Source organism: Bos indicus x Bos taurus, chromosome 1, assembly GCF_003369695.1.
Source record: "Bos indicus x Bos taurus breed Angus x Brahman F1 hybrid chromosome 1, Bos_hybrid_MaternalHap_v2.0, whole genome shotgun sequence".
In the NCBI taxonomy this organism is placed as follows: domain Eukaryota; kingdom Metazoa; phylum Chordata; class Mammalia; order Artiodactyla; family Bovidae; genus Bos; species Bos indicus x Bos taurus.
Window position 1 is genome coordinate 2,038,044 of NC_040076.1, and position 15,283 is coordinate 2,053,326.

At 44.9% G+C, this 15,283-nt stretch overlaps 1 protein-coding gene across 1 annotated transcript in view; it reads right to left on the bottom strand.

Moving 5' to 3' along the window:
• Positions 1 to 12,483: 12,483 nt before the first annotated feature.
• IL10RB (interleukin 10 receptor subunit beta) overlaps positions 12,484 to 15,283 on the bottom strand; it is a 29,450-nt gene continuing 26,650 nt past the window's right edge. Inside the window, exon 7 of the mRNA XM_027523673.1 lies at positions 12,484 to 14,167. Coding sequence (XP_027379474.1) covers positions 14,018 to 14,167 — 150 coding nt within the window. The 3' untranslated portion in view covers positions 12,484 to 14,017. The remainder of the gene's footprint in view (positions 14,168 to 15,283) is intronic.

Genomic DNA, 15,283 nt, shown 5'->3' on the forward strand with positions numbered 1-15,283 from the left:
TGCTGAGGCTTGGAATTTCATGTTGAATGAAAGTGGTGAGAGTTGGCATACTTTTCTTGTTCCTGATTGCAGAGGAAATGATTTCAGCTTTTCATCATTAAATATGATGGTAGCTGTGGGTTTATCATGTATGACCTTTATAACATTGAGGTATACTCCCTCTACAGCCACCCTGGTGGCTCAGCAGTAAGAATCCGCCTGCCAATGCAGGAGATGCAGATTTGATCCCTGGGTCAGGAAGATCCCCTGAAGAAGGAAATGACAACCCACTCCAGTATTCTTGCCTGGGAATTCCCATGGACAGAAGAGCCTGGCAGGCTATAGTCCATGGGGTTGCAAAAGAATCGGATGAACTTAGTGGTTACACAATAATATTCCTTCTATACTCACTTTGTTGACAATTTTTATCATGAATGGATGTTGAATTTTGTAAAAAGCTTTTTCTGCATCTATTGAAATGATATGATTATTATTCTTCAACTTGCTAATGTAGTATACCGTATCGATTTACAGGTATTGAAACATTCCTGTATCCCTGGCATAAACCCCACTTGGTCTTGGTGTAGAATCCTTTTAATATATTGCTGAATTCAGCTTGCTAATATTTTGTTGAGGATTTTTGCATTTATGTTTATCAGGGATGCTGCTGCTGCTGCTGCTAAGTCGCTTCAGTCGTGTCTGACTCTGTGCGACCCCATAGACAGCAGCCCACCAGGCTCCCCTGTCCCTTGGATTCTCCAGGCAAGAACACTAGAGTAGGTTGCCATTTCCTTCTCCAATGCATGAAAGTAAAAAGTGAAAGTGAAGTCGCTCAGTCGTGTCCGACTCTTCGCGACCCCATGGACTGCAGCCTACCAGGCTCCTCCACCCATGGGATTTTCCAGGCAAGAGTACTGGAGTGGGGTGCCATTGCCTTCTCCATCATCAGGGTATTGACCTTTAATTTTTGTTTGTGTGGTGTCTTTGTCTGGTTTTGGTATTTAGATGATGCTGGCCTCGGAGAACGAGTTTGAAAGTGTTCCTTCCTCTTCAATTTTGTGGACTATTTTGAGAAGGCTAGGCATTAACACTTCTTTAAATGTTTGATAGAATTTAACTTTGAAGCCACCTGGTCCTGGACTTTTGTTTGTTGGAAGTTTATTGATTAGTGACTCAGTTTCATTACTGGTAATCAGTTGGCTCATATTTTCTATTTCTTAGTGATTCAGTCTTGGGACATTGTACATTTATAGGAATTTATGTATTCCTTCTAGGTTGTCCATTTTATTGGCATAAAATTGTCTGTAGCAATCTCTTATGATGCCTTGCATTTCTGTGGTGTTGGTCATAACTTCTCTTCTTTCATGCCTGGGTTTACTGATTTTTGCCCTCTCTATTTTTCTTGATGAGTTTGCCTAAAGGTTGATCAATTTTATCTTCTCAAAGAAAAACTTTTAAAATGTATCTGCTAGGATCTTTAATAGTTCTTTCCTCCTACTAAGGTTTCTTTATTCTTTTTCTAGTTCCTTTAAGTATAACTTTAGGCTGTTTATTTGAGATTTTTCTTGTTTCTTGAGGTAGGATTTAGTGCTGTAAATGTCCCTCTTTGAATGGCTTTTGCAGGGTCCCATAGATTTTTGATCATTGGTCTCTCTTTTCATTTGTCTCCAAGTACCTTTTTTTTAAAAATTGTGATATAGTTGCTTTACAATATTGTGTTAGTTTCTGCTGGACAGTGAAATGGATCAGCTATATGTATCCATATACCCCCTCCCTCTTGGACCTTCCTCCCACCTTCCTGCCATCCCACTCATCTAGGTCATCATAGAGCGTTGAGCTGAGTTCCCTGAGCCATATAGCAGGTTCCCACTAGCTAATCTGTTTTGCACAGGGCAGTGTACATACATCAGTCCTAATCTCCCAATTCATCAACTCCCACCCCATGTCCACCCATCAGTTCTCTACATCTACATCTCTATTCCTGCCCTGCAAATAGGTTCATCTGTACCATTTTTCTAGATTCTACATATATATGTTAACACACAAATTTGTTGTTCTCTTTCTGACTTACTTCACTCTGTATGACAGGCCCTAGGTCTATCCACGTCTCTACAAATGACCCGATAGCCTTCCTTTGTCCATTCTGTGTATGTACCACGTCTTCTTTACCTGTTCATCTGTCGATGGACATTTAGCTTGCTTCCGTGTCCTGGCTATTGTACATAGTGCTGCAATGAACATTGAGGTGCATGTGTCTTTGTGAATTATGGTTTTCTCAGGGTATATGCCCAGTGGTGGGATTTCTGGGTCATAGGTTTTTGTCATCGATAGCTGCTCTGTAAATAGTTGTAATTTGGGTGTGTCCATGGGAGTAGGTGAGCTCAGGGTCTTCTTACTTTGCTATCTTCTCTCTCTTTTGAAACAGAACTTTAAAAAAACTTGTTATTATTTATTTATTTTTAAAACCCTTAAGTTTCTTCCTGGGTATTTGGTCCATCCTTATCACATTTCTCCATTTTTTTTCTTCTAAAGAGCTAAATTTTAAAAGCTCACTTGGTGAAAATATTCCATTATTTGTCCTTGTGCTCAAAGATGGCTTTTGACATTAAAACAAAGTTTGCCACTGAGGGTTTGATTTCTAACCCACTCTTCTGCTGCTAACTAAAATAAGGGCTAATCTTATTTTGGCATAAGAAGCAAAAATTGGCAACAAGAAGTAAAAATATTAAAAATGGGGAATAGAACTGAGATACTGTAAAATTTTGTGACTTCTGATGTGCAGTTGAAGGTGAAAAACAACTTCAACTCAATTTAAAAGTAGACAGAAGAGAATATAACCTTTTTCTTTACCTGATTTCACTGATTTTATTTTTCTCTTGCCTGTGTTTTGGTGTTTTGTTAACTTATTTAAACAGAATTAGCTCTATTTAATCTGCATGTGTTAATGAGTTTCTATCTGATTTGCAGTGTAGCTGTCAGGTACTCAAGGTTTCGGTTTACATTTTTATTATCTATTATTTCAACAGACCCTTCTTAGTAGTAGGTCTGTGTCAAGTGCCAGCATAGAGAAAGGGGTAGCAGCAGGGAGAATTACTTCCCAGATGACCAGTGGTGAGAAGCTCAGAAGCCTGGAGCAGTGCTGGGAGGAGGAAAAATTTTCGGCCATGAACATATTTCCCTGAGATGTTCCTAACTCTGAATAATTTCTGATCTTCCTGTAAAAGCAGAAGGTGATGGGTAGACCTTTTGTTGTTGTTGTTTATTCACTGACTTGTGTCTGACTTCTTGGTGACCCCATGAACTGTAGCTTGCCAGACTCCTCTGCCCATGGGATTTCCCAGGCAAGAATACCAGAGTGGGTTGCTGTTTCCATCTCCAGGGGATCTTTCTGATCCAAGGATCTAACCCACATCTCCTGCACTGGTAGGTAGATTCTTTACTGCTGAGCCATCTGGGGAGCCCTGGTGGACCCTTTAGCTGGGTATTAAAGACAAGAGAACAGGAAAACAGACAGGAGTGCAGGATAACAGTTAATTACCATCTCTCACACCTTCTCTGGCAGAGCAGCGATCTGCACCTTGGTTGCACACTCCCTGGAAAAAACCTGGGAAAGCTTTAATACCCAGGACACCTGAATCCCACCCCAGAGTGTTCTAATTTAGAGCAAGGCCTGGCATTGACACTTCTAAAGCTCGCCATGTGGCTGCAATGGCAGCTATGGCTGAGAACCACAATGGTGAGGAAGAACAGGGTGACTGAGAGGCTGATCTGGTCTTGGAGAGAAGGATTGGAAGTCCCAGTAAGGAAGCACAGTGAACTCTTCTCTTTTTCTTCCAGAAGAAGCTGGCAAGGGGAAGCCTGGGGATGGGGTGACGGGAAGTTGGCTCAAGCTGGCTTCTCTCAGGGGGTCTTTCAAACAAACCTGACATATGTTTCTGCTATGGTGTCTTCATGGGGGCCCACAAGATGACCTGCTGAATCCCTTTCTGATCTCAGAATTCTTGGACATTTTCTCACCAGTGAGGTTCTCCCCTCCTTCTTCACTTCCTAGCTGCAAAGCTTGCAGCCTTAGCAGTTAGATTGCCCATATCCTTCTCAAGAGAACTGGGCTCCAGAGACTTGGCAAGGCCACAGAATCTACCCTGAGCCCTGGCAGGGCCTGAGCCACAGCCCTCATTACACATGAGGGTTGAACTCTCAGTGCAGCCCTGCAGCCTGCCTCGGGCTTTCCTTACAGGGCTTCAGAGGGTCCTGTGTAGGGTTTGGGCCCAAAGAATAAGTAAGATAATCAATGTAAAGTATTTATTACAAAGCCTGGCTGCTACTCCCTTGATGTCAGTTGAGACAACCAGAAGTGTTGTGGGAGACACTTCTGTCCCATCCTATGAGGGAAATGTCCTGTGGGAGACAAATCTGTCCCATCCTATGAGGGAAATTAAAATGAAGGAAGTCTTGCAGGGTGGGGCCAGAAGTGCCTGTAGGAAAGTGCAGTCAGAAGCAGAAGCAGGAGAGCAGGCCTCTGACCTTGGTTCTGACCTTCCTGGACACTGCCCAGATTCCATGCCTGCCCGCAAGCATAGCTAGTCAGGCAGCACTTTAGATGAGAAAGGAAGTAGGACTTGGAATTCTTGAACCCCTGGAGGTTTGGCCAGTCATGCCGGGAGTTTAAAGAAATCCTATGACTCACAAGATAAAACAAACAGCGTTGTAAAAATGTTAAAGTCAATATTAATTAGACTTTGAAATGTTTCATCCTCAGTTGTTCTCCTCCCTGTGTTTTAGTTTAAACCCAAGATATATTATACAGAAAATAGTTGTTTAGATTTGCTCATATATCTACCAGTTTCTTTCCTGTATTACTTTCTTTTTTTCCTTTCCTATATTTCTTCTTACATATCATAACTTCCATCTGGGAATGTTTTTTTTCTGCCTTAAATATATCCCAGAGATCTTTCTCTAAAAAGGTCTTTTGATGTCAAATGTCATCAACTTTTGTTTGTCTGATTCTTTTTTATCTCTTTTCCTGAAAGATTGAAGTCAGTATCAGTTTGTGACCTGGGATTATGAGTGGGAACCCCTGGAACTGTAATTTGATGTCTCAGCCACAGAGTGGATGCACTGCCTGGGACCTTTTCCTGGTTGGGATTCCAGATTGCTGTTAACCAGGGACTTCCCAGTACTGTTTTAAAGTCTGGATGTAGGTCAGCCCAATTTGGTAATGTATGTGCTGTTACTCTTTTCTATTGCTTCCATTTCTCTTCTTTTAAAGACTGTATGTTGAAATTAAGTCAAGTGATCTTTTTTAGAAAATTGAAATTGTTTGTGTGTTACAAGTGGTTTCTTTTGTTAACAAATCCTTTGAACCTAAAACAAAAGTAAAACTTTCAGTAAAACACCTCCCCAGTTAAGAACCACTTCTCTAGAATTGAGGTGACTCTAGAAATTTTATGATACTTAACTTACCCATACCTCAGATTCATCTTATTCTCCTCTGAAACAAAACAGGATCTTAAAACATTTCATTTTCAGTTGTTTTCCTCCCTGTATTTTATTTTAAACCCAGGATATATTGTTATTGTTTTATACAGAAAATAGTTGTTTAGATTTGCTCATGTATTTACCAGTTTCTTTCCTGTATTTCTTCTTATGTATCATAATTTCCATCTGGGAATGGTTTCCTTCTGTCTGAAATATATCCCTTAGATCTTTATTTGATCTTTTAATGTCAAATATCATTGACTTTTGTTTGTCTGAGTCTTTATTTTATCCCTTTTCCGGAAAGATATTTTTTCAGTCTTATAATTCAAAGTTGACAAAAATGTTAGTGCACTTGAAAGGTATACTACCACTCTTTGACTTCGTTACTGCTGAGATCATCATCCATAATTTAATTATCTTTTCTTTGAAGATAATATGCCTTCTCTGTTTTTGAGGCCCTGCAGTTTCACCTTGAATTAAATTTGCCCATTCCCATTCATTTTGGTTCACTGATTCCTAAGATGTCAATGATCAATCTTGCCATCTCCTGCTTGACAGTCTCCAATTTACCTTGATTCATGAACCTAACATTTCAGGTTCCTATGCCATATTGTTCTGTATAGCATCCGACTTTACTTTCACCACCAAACACGTCCACAACTGAGTGTCATTTCTGCTTTGGCCCAGTTGCTTCATTCTTTCTGGAGCTATTAGTAATTGCCCTTTGCTCTTCCCTAGTATCACGTTGGAAACCTTCCAACATAAGGGACTTATCTTTAGGTGTCATATCTTTTTGCCTTTTCATACTCTCCACAGGGTTCTTGTGGCAGGAATACTGGAGTGGGCTGCCATTTCGTCCTCCAGTGGACCACGTTTTGTCAGAACTCTTCACTGTGACCCGTCCATCTTCGGTGGGCCTGCACCGCATACTCAGAGCCTCACTGAGTTATGCAAGCCCCTTTGCCACGACAAGATGATGACTGCAGCCATGAAATAGAGACACTTGCTCCTTGGAAGGAAAGCCATGACAAGTCTGTGAAAGTCACTCAGTCATGTCTGACTCTTTGCGATCCCATGGACTATATAGTCCGTGGAATTCTCCAGGCCAGAATAATGGAATGGGTAGCTGTTCCTTTCTTCAGGGGACCTTCCCAACCCAGGGATCGAACCCAGTCTCCTGCATTGCAGATGGATTCTTTACCAGCTGAGCCACCAGGGAAGCCAAAGCGTGTGTGTTAGTCACTCAGTTGTGTCTGACTCTTTGGGACTCTATGGACTGTAGCTCACCATGCTCCTCTGTCCATGGGATTCTCCAGGCAAGAATTCTAGAGTGGGTTGCTGTTCCCTTCTCCAGGGGATCTTCCTGACCCAGGGATCTAACCCGGGTCTTCAGCATTGCAGGCAGATTCTTTACCATCTGACCCACTGAGACAGCATATTAAAAAGCATCATTTTGCTGACAAAGGTCCAGATAGTGAAAGCTATGGTTTTTCCAGTCATCATGAGAGTTGGACCATAAAGAAAGCTGAGTGCTAAAGAACTGATGCTTTTGAATGTAGTACTGGAGAAGATTTTTGAGAGTTCCCTGGACTGCAGGGAGATCAAACCAGTCAATCCTCAAGAAAATCAACCCTGAATATTTATTGGAAGGAATGATACTTAAGGTGAAGCTCCAATGCTTTGGTCATGTGATGCAAAGAGTCAACCATTGGAAAAGACCTTGATGCAGGGCAAGACTGAAGGCAAAAGGAGAAGAGGGCGGCAGAGGATGAGAAAGTTAGATAGCATTACCAACTCAATGAACATGAATTTGAGCAAACTCTGGGAGATAGTAGAAGACAGAGGAGCCTGGCATGCTGCAGTCCATGGGTTGCAAAGAGTCAGACACGACTTAGTAACTGAACAACAGCAAGTTTTGCCCTGATGTGATTTCTTCTTCTTTGTCCAGCTAGGGATTTGTTGTCCTGAGCTTGTAGACTGGTGTCTTTCATCAGTCATTATCTTTTCAAATATTGAAATACTCCTTTTGCCTCATCCTTTCTCACCTCTCCTCCTGAGACTGTGATTCAGTTCAGTCAGTTCAGTCACTCAGTCGTGTCCGACTCTTTGTGACCCCATGGACTGCACCATGCCAGGCTTCCCTGTCCATCACCAACTGTCGGAGTCCACCCAAACTCATGTCCATTGAGTTGGTGATGCCATCCAATCATCTCATCCTCTGCCATCCCCTTCTCCTCCCACCTTCAATCTTTCCCAGCATCAGGGTCTTTTCAAATGAGTCAGTTCTTCAGGTCAGGTGGCCAAAGTATTGGAGTTTCAGCTTCAGCATCAGTCCTTCCAATGAACACCCAGGACTGATCTCCTTTAGGATGGACTGGTTGGACTTGCAGTCCAAGGGACACTCAACAGTCTTTTCCAACAGTCTAAGGGACTCTCAAGAGTCTTCCTTGCAGTCCAAGGGACTCTCAAGAGTCTTCTCCAACACCACGGTTCAAAACATCAATTCTTCTGCGCTCAGCTTTCTTTATAGACCATCTCTCACATCCATACATGACTACTGGAAAACCCATAGCCTTGACTAGACGGACCTTTCTTGGCAAAGTAATGTCTCTGTTTTTTAATATGCTGTCTAGGTTGGTCATAACTTTCCTTCCAAGGAGTAAGCGTCTTTTTATTTCATGGCTGCAGTCACCATCTGCAGTGATTTTGGAGTCCAAAAAAAATAAAAAGACTGTGATTAGACATGTAATAGATCCTCTCATTCTATTCTCGTATGCGTGTGTGCTAAGTCACTTCAGTCGTATCTGACTCTTTGCAACCCTATGGACTGTAGCCTATCAGGCTCCTCTGTCCATGGGATTTTCCAGGCAAGATTACTGGCATGGGTTGCCATGCCCTTCTCCAGGGTATCTTCCCACTCAGGGATCGAGTCCATGTGTCCTATGTCTCCTGCATTGGCAGGCAGGTTTTTTACCACTAGCGCCACCTGGGAAGCCCCTCTCATATTTCCCATCCTTATGTTAATGCATTCTTGATAATTACTTCAGATACTCAAATATCTGATCAAATACCAGTGAATGTTGCTGTGAAGATGTTATTTTTAATATGAGGTTGGCATTTAAATTAGAAGGCTTTGAGTAAAGCAGGTTACTCTTTATCATGTGAGTGGGTCTCTTCCAATCAGTTGAAGGCCTTGAGAGAGAAAAAGACTGAGGTCCCCAGAGGAAGGAGTAATTATGTCTCCATATTGCCTTTGGACTCAGCTGAAACATCAACCCTTCCCTGGTCTCTGGCTGTCAGTCTGCTCGACTTTAGACTTGCCAGCCTCCGCAATTCCATGAGTCAATTCCCTAACAATGGAAATGTCTCGCTTCTCATTGACTCTGTCTGAATCCTGACTCTTATGCTCCCGTTTCTGCCCAATTTACTTACATTAAAAATTTCAGTTTTCCTAATTTGCTGTTAAGCCCATTCTCTGACTTTTAAATGTCAGTTACGGTTGACCCTTGAACAATGTGGCGATTAGGGTGACTGAAATTCACATATAAGTTTACAGTTTGCTCTCATAGCTGTGGTTCCACAACCACTGACTGTGTAACATTATGGTATGTATTTAATGAAAAAAATCTGTGTATAAGTGGAACTGCACGATTCGAATCTGCATTGTTCAAGCAACTGTATCATAATTTTCATTTCCAGAGATCTATTTAGCACCTCCTCTACCATGCCCTCACCCCGTCACCAAATCCATTTGAAACTTAGTCTGCAGCAGCTTTTACTTATTGCTCCCAATTATTCTCTCTCGTCCTTGTGAGGGAATCATACAGTCCTGACTCTTCCCAGGGAAGGCGCACATGTCCCCATTCTACTAACATTGGACTTGGCCAAGCTTCTGGCCATAGGAAGTGGAGGGCAGTGACATGCTCCATGTTCAGCAGAAGCTCTGAGGACGATTGTGGTCTGGTAGTTCTGTCCCCATTTGGCAGGTCCTTCAGCCTAGATTCTAGAATAAAGACATCACTGAGAAAAGAACAGACCCTCAGTTGATTGCCAGCCACACACAAAATGTGTGAGAAAGAAGTCTTTGTTCTCCAAGCCACTGGGATTTGGGTTCCTGGGAATCACTCGGCCTCTTGTGCCATCCTGATGCTATCAATGCTTCTTACATTTATTTGACTGCACTCTGCGTGCTCTCTTTCCTTGGACCGTTTATGTCGGCATCTGAAGTCTTGGTGGATCAGGCCCAGCTGCCTGCTGTTTCTGCTGGCTTTTCCTTGTGATGTTTTCTTTTGAGATTATAACTTCTCAGGAAAGATACTACTTTGCCTCTCCAATCAGAAACAACACTGAAATCAAAAAGGCTCACTTGCAGTCCCTAGTAGGCTGAATAACTACACTCAAAGGTACCCGCTGAATAACGACAAAGGTATCAGCTGAATCACGACACTCAAAGGCACTGGGTCCTAGTCTCTGGCATCTGTGAATGTGACCTATTTGGAAAAGGGGTCTTTGCAGATGTGATTAAATTAAAGATCTTGAGTTGGGTAAGTTATCCTGGATAATTACCTGTTCAGTTCTGTTCAGTTCAGTCGCTCAGTCGTGTCTGACTCTCTGTGACCCCATGAACTGCAGCATGCCAGGCCTCCCTGTCCATCACCAACTCCCGGAGTTTACCCAAACCCATGTCCATTGAGTCGGTGATGCCTGGGTGGGCCTTAAAATGCAACCACAGGTGTCTCTATAATAAAGAGACAGGCAGAAGGAGAGAACCAAACAGAGGAAGAAAAAGTGATCTGAATACAGGCAGAGATAGCAGTGATACTGATGCAAGCCAAAGACTGCTGGCATTTGGAAAAGGCTGGAGCAGACTGTCCCCTAGAACCTTTGAAGACTTTTCTGGCACCTTGAATTCAGCCTAGTGATACTGACTTTGGACTCCTGAAGTCCAGAGCTGTGAGAGAGTAAGTTTCTGTGGCTTTAAGTCACCAACTTATGACACTTTCTTATGGCAGGAAACTGATACGGGAGTGGGATGAGATTCATTTATTCCTAGTTCACACTTACACAGGGGAGGGGATGCGCTTTGGGATTTCAGACTTATGGGGAGGTGTCCTTTCCACCCCACCTTGGGTGAGCCCCTAGTCTTGTCTTCTGTCCCCTGAGTCCTTGCAAGGGGCTGAAATCCTACAGGGTTTGCTGACTGCCCTCCAGGGTGAAAGGTGGCATATTCCTTCCTTCCTCACTAGGGTTCATTTGAAATGTTGTGTTTTTAAACGTTATGTCCAGCATTCTACTTGACTTCGTCTGAGGGTCAGGGAAGTGGCCATACTATGGGACAGGGAAGCCTAGATGAGATTCCCTAAGATTGCTGACATCTTGGGGGCCAAATGGTAGACATGTCCCCCTCCTATTCATTGTGCAGAGACATGAGCAATATTTCCTCATGAAAGAGGCGGCCAAGAGACACACGGAGTCGTGAGGAGGGTGGCGAATACGAGGGCGACTTGGGCAGACATCCGTCATCAGTGGTGGGAGACAGGGGTGTGTGTGTGTGAGGTGTGCAAACAGACAGCGCATCCCCCAGTGTGGCTAGAGACCCTGGTCCCTGAGATGTCTCTGATTCCACCCCCACAACACCGTATTCAGGGCAGGGTAGGCAGTAGCTCAGGGGTCAGCTCCTGGCCCAAGAGGGCCTGTGCCCTTCTCTGCCCTCATCTTAGCTGCACTGTGGTAGGAGGAGACGTGGGAGACACAGCTTCGATCCCTGGGTTGGGAAGATAGATCCCTTGGAGAAGGAAATGGCAACCCACTCCAGTATTCTTGCCTGGAGAATCCCATGGAGGGGGAGCCTGGCAGGCTATGGTCCATGGGGTCACAAAGAGTCAGACAGAACTGAGCAGCTGAGCATGCACATATGGGCTTTGAATTCCCCCATACTTGGTAGGAGGCTGTTACCCTTGCGGTCTCCAGCTAGTCAGTCTCAGGCTTCAGCTGGTCCCCTTGAAGCCCCCCAGGACCTCCCAGCCCTAGAGGATGAGCGCTGCTGTCAGTCCCTCTGCTGGGGAACCACACAGAGATGGCTCACTCCTGTCGTACCTCTATGCCCACCTGGGTGGGCTTTTAGGACTGCAAAATCCGTATCTATTCTGCTTCGCTTTGGGAAGCCTGCTCAGGGTTTTAGCTGCAACCATTAGCAACTGACTGGCTAAAATGAGTGTCTCAGCCTGATTTGGGGGAGCTCACAGAATCTCAGGAAGGGTTGGAGGAACAGCCTTGGGAGGCGAAGGCAGGAACAATGTCCAAACCAAACCCAGCAAAGAATCTACCTGCGGTGTCAGAGACCTGGATTCAATCCCTGGGTCTGGAAGATCCCCTACGAAAGGGAATGGCAACCTGCTCCAGTATTCTTGCCTGGAGAATCCCGTGGACAGAGGAGCCTGGTGGCCTACAGTCCATAGGGTCGTAAAGAGTTGGATACAACTGATCGACTAACCCTTTCAACACTTAACTGCTGGTGCCGAGTCTCCCAGGCTACTGGATGCTTCCACTGGAACCCTGGCCTCTACTGCTGCCCTGCACGCCCCTCCCCGTCTCCCAACTCAAAGCCCGGCAGCTAGGGGGCTGCAAAGGATCAGGTGGCATTTTAAGCCCCTAAAAAGGGAGAAGCGTTCACACTTTCCAAGATGGAGACTCCTGAGACACGTGAAGGGCTTTAGGCAAGGACTGGATGAATAATGGGCAATAAAGGAATATTCCTTTCCTTCTCTCCCAAGTCAGAGACATTCATGTGCATAGAACTTGATGGCCTTCCTGTCACGCCTCCTTCAGCGATGATGAGCTGAACTGGGGAAGGGAACTGACTTCTCCCCTGTCGTTAAGACTAGCTCCAAACCCGAGTCAGGGGCTGAGAAACCAGAACGTGGTGATTGCTCCCTCCCATCACTGAACATAGTTTAAAAACACTGAACAGGTCAACAAACTTTTGACCTTCCCCCCATGTTGTTTCCATTTAAAAAAAAAGTCAAATTACTTCAAAAAATGTTTTTTTATTTTGGGGAACTTTGATTGAGCAACCTGGCCCAGAGGAAGGGACATTTGTTGCTGACCTAGGTTTGTGAAGTCAGTCATACCCATGAGATGATGAGTTACCATTTATTGAGTGAATGCTATGTGATGGCACCGGGGTGGGCATTTTTCACTGAGTGTCACTAATCCTTGGGTCTTTTCATCTTCATGTACAGATGAGGAAACTGTTAAGCGTCTGAGGTGGAATTCAAAGCTGATGCATGCGTGCTCAGCTGCTCAGTTCTGTCTGACTCTTTGTGACCCCATGGACTGTAGCCTGCCAGGCTCTCCTCTCCATGGGATTCTCCAGGCAAGAATACTGGAGTGGGTTGCCATTTCCTCCTCCAGGGGATCTTCCCGACCCAGGGATCGAACTTGCGTCTCCTGCATCTCTGGCATTGACGGGCGGGTTCTTTACCACGGAGCCACCTGGCAAGCCTGGAATTCAAAGCTGAGGGCCTTCTATTTTCTGAAGCTTCCCAGTTGCTGTTGGGCCCCTGTGCCTGGCACAGTCCCTGGCTGACTGCCAAGCGGGGACTGAGGAATATCCACTGAATGAGTCAACAGTAAAGACAGCATATGAGACCTGGTTCACTCTAACAGCCACACAGATGGAGTGCCATTTAACGCACGTGGACTAAATAGAGAATAAGGCTTTAATTGAGCACCAGCATTATACGAAACGTGTCTGCATAGAAAAATAAACCCAGTCCAAGTGTCCCTGAGAATCCAGAGTCTGCACTCTGTACAGTGCTTGGTGATCGCGACTTCTGAGTCGACGCCATTTCTCCCGTCAGCATGTCGGCACTCTCAGATTCCACGGTGCCTTGGTCTTTCTTCCTCATTTTATATATTTTTGTTTCTAACCATTTAAAACTTTTTTTTTTGGTGGTTTTGTTTTTTTGCCACATGGCTTGTGAGGTCTGAGTTCCGTGACCAGGGACTGAACCTCGGCCCTCGGCTGTGAAAGCATGGAGTCCTAACCACTGGACCTGCTGGGGAATTCCCTAAAACCTTTTTATATTAGTGAATACACAGGAGAATCATACCTGAGAATCATATCTCCGGTGGCCAACCTCAACCTTTGTTTTTTTTTTTTCCTGGCCACATCATGTGATATGTGGGATCTTAGTTTTTCAACCAAGGATGGAACCTGTGCCCCCTGCATTGGAAGCATGGAGTCTTTTAACCACTGGGATGGACCATCAGGGAAATCACAGTGGCCAACTTTTTTTTCAAATCATTAAGGCCTCTAAAAAGTGGCAAGTTCCCAAGGTTTTGCCACATGAGCATTTGGAGTCCAGCTCCTTGGCAGTGTGGACGCTGCCCCGGCGTCTGCGTGAGCTCTCCATCTGGGGTTTACTCAGGCGGTCTCGGCCCGCCCTGGCTGGCTGCTCTGACTGCCCTTGGGGGGAGACAGGACAAGGAGGGGGTCGCTGCGCCCGGCTGAGTGTGCTCCCTCCTTGGACATCAGCTGGAAGGACCCCTGCCCACGTCAGGTCGTGAGACCGCAGCCGGCCCCAGGGTTCAGCTTGCAGCTTTCAGACACTTCTGTGATGACGCTCAGTTTGTCAAAGACTTCATTCTCATCAGACAGTGGGAAGGAGAATAAGAGAAGAGTGCTGTGATGAGGGTGGCTCATAAACTGCACGGAGGGAAAAAAAACAGTTAATTAACAAATTTTCCCACTTCTTTTTCTGGGCTCACAATTTTCTACAGAACTCCTGGCTGGAAAATGCTGTTTTTAAAAAAATGTAATAAGAGTATGACAGTTCCTCACAAAATTAAAACCAGAATTACCGTATGAACCAGCAATTCCACTTCTGGGTATACACCCGAGAGAACTGAAAGCGGTGTCTCAGAGAGATACATTAATACATCCCCCTGTCTTCAGAGTCCATAATTCACGAGAGCCAAAGGTGGGAGTGGGCCAAGTGCCCACCCACACATACGTGTGTGCGCTCAGTCGCTTCAGTTGTGCCCGGCTCTGTGCGACCCCACGGACTGCGGCCCGCAGGCTCCTCTGTCCAAGGGGATTCTCCAGGCAAGAACACTGGAGTGGGCTACCATGCCCTCCTCCAGGGGATCTTCGCATGGATCAGTTTCTTCCTAGATATCAAACCCACGTCTCCTAGGTCTCTTGCATTGGCACGTGGATTCTTTACCACCTGGGAAACCCCATCCACGTATGACTGGACAGATATTGTGTTGGCCAAACATTTGTTTGGGTTTTTGTTATGTCTTCCAGAAAAATCCAAACAAACCTTTTGGCCAACCCGACAGAATGTAGTCTATCCATATAATGCAAATTTTTCAGCCTCAAAATGTAATGAAGTTCTAATACATACCACATTGTCGAGGAACCTTATGCTAGGTGAAATACGCCAGACACACGAGGACAAACAGGGCATGATTCCACTTACATGAGGTACTTAGACTAGGCAAATTCACAGACAGAGAGTAACGGTGGTGGCCAGCGGCTGGGGGAGAAGGGAGGGGGAGACTTCTGTTTAGTGGATCCGGTTTGTTTTGTGAGACGAAACAGGTTCTGAGGATGGAGGGTGAGGAGGGTTGCACAACAATGTCTCTTTACTCAATACCACTGAAGTGTACGCTGAAAACTGCATATGGTGGCAAATTTTGTGTTATGCGTGTTTTACCACAATTTAAAAAATTCGACAATAAATCTGCACCTCCTTTGCTTAGTGATCACAGGTCCTCCTCTGACAGTTCCTCTTGTAAACCCGGAGGGAGACTTAGG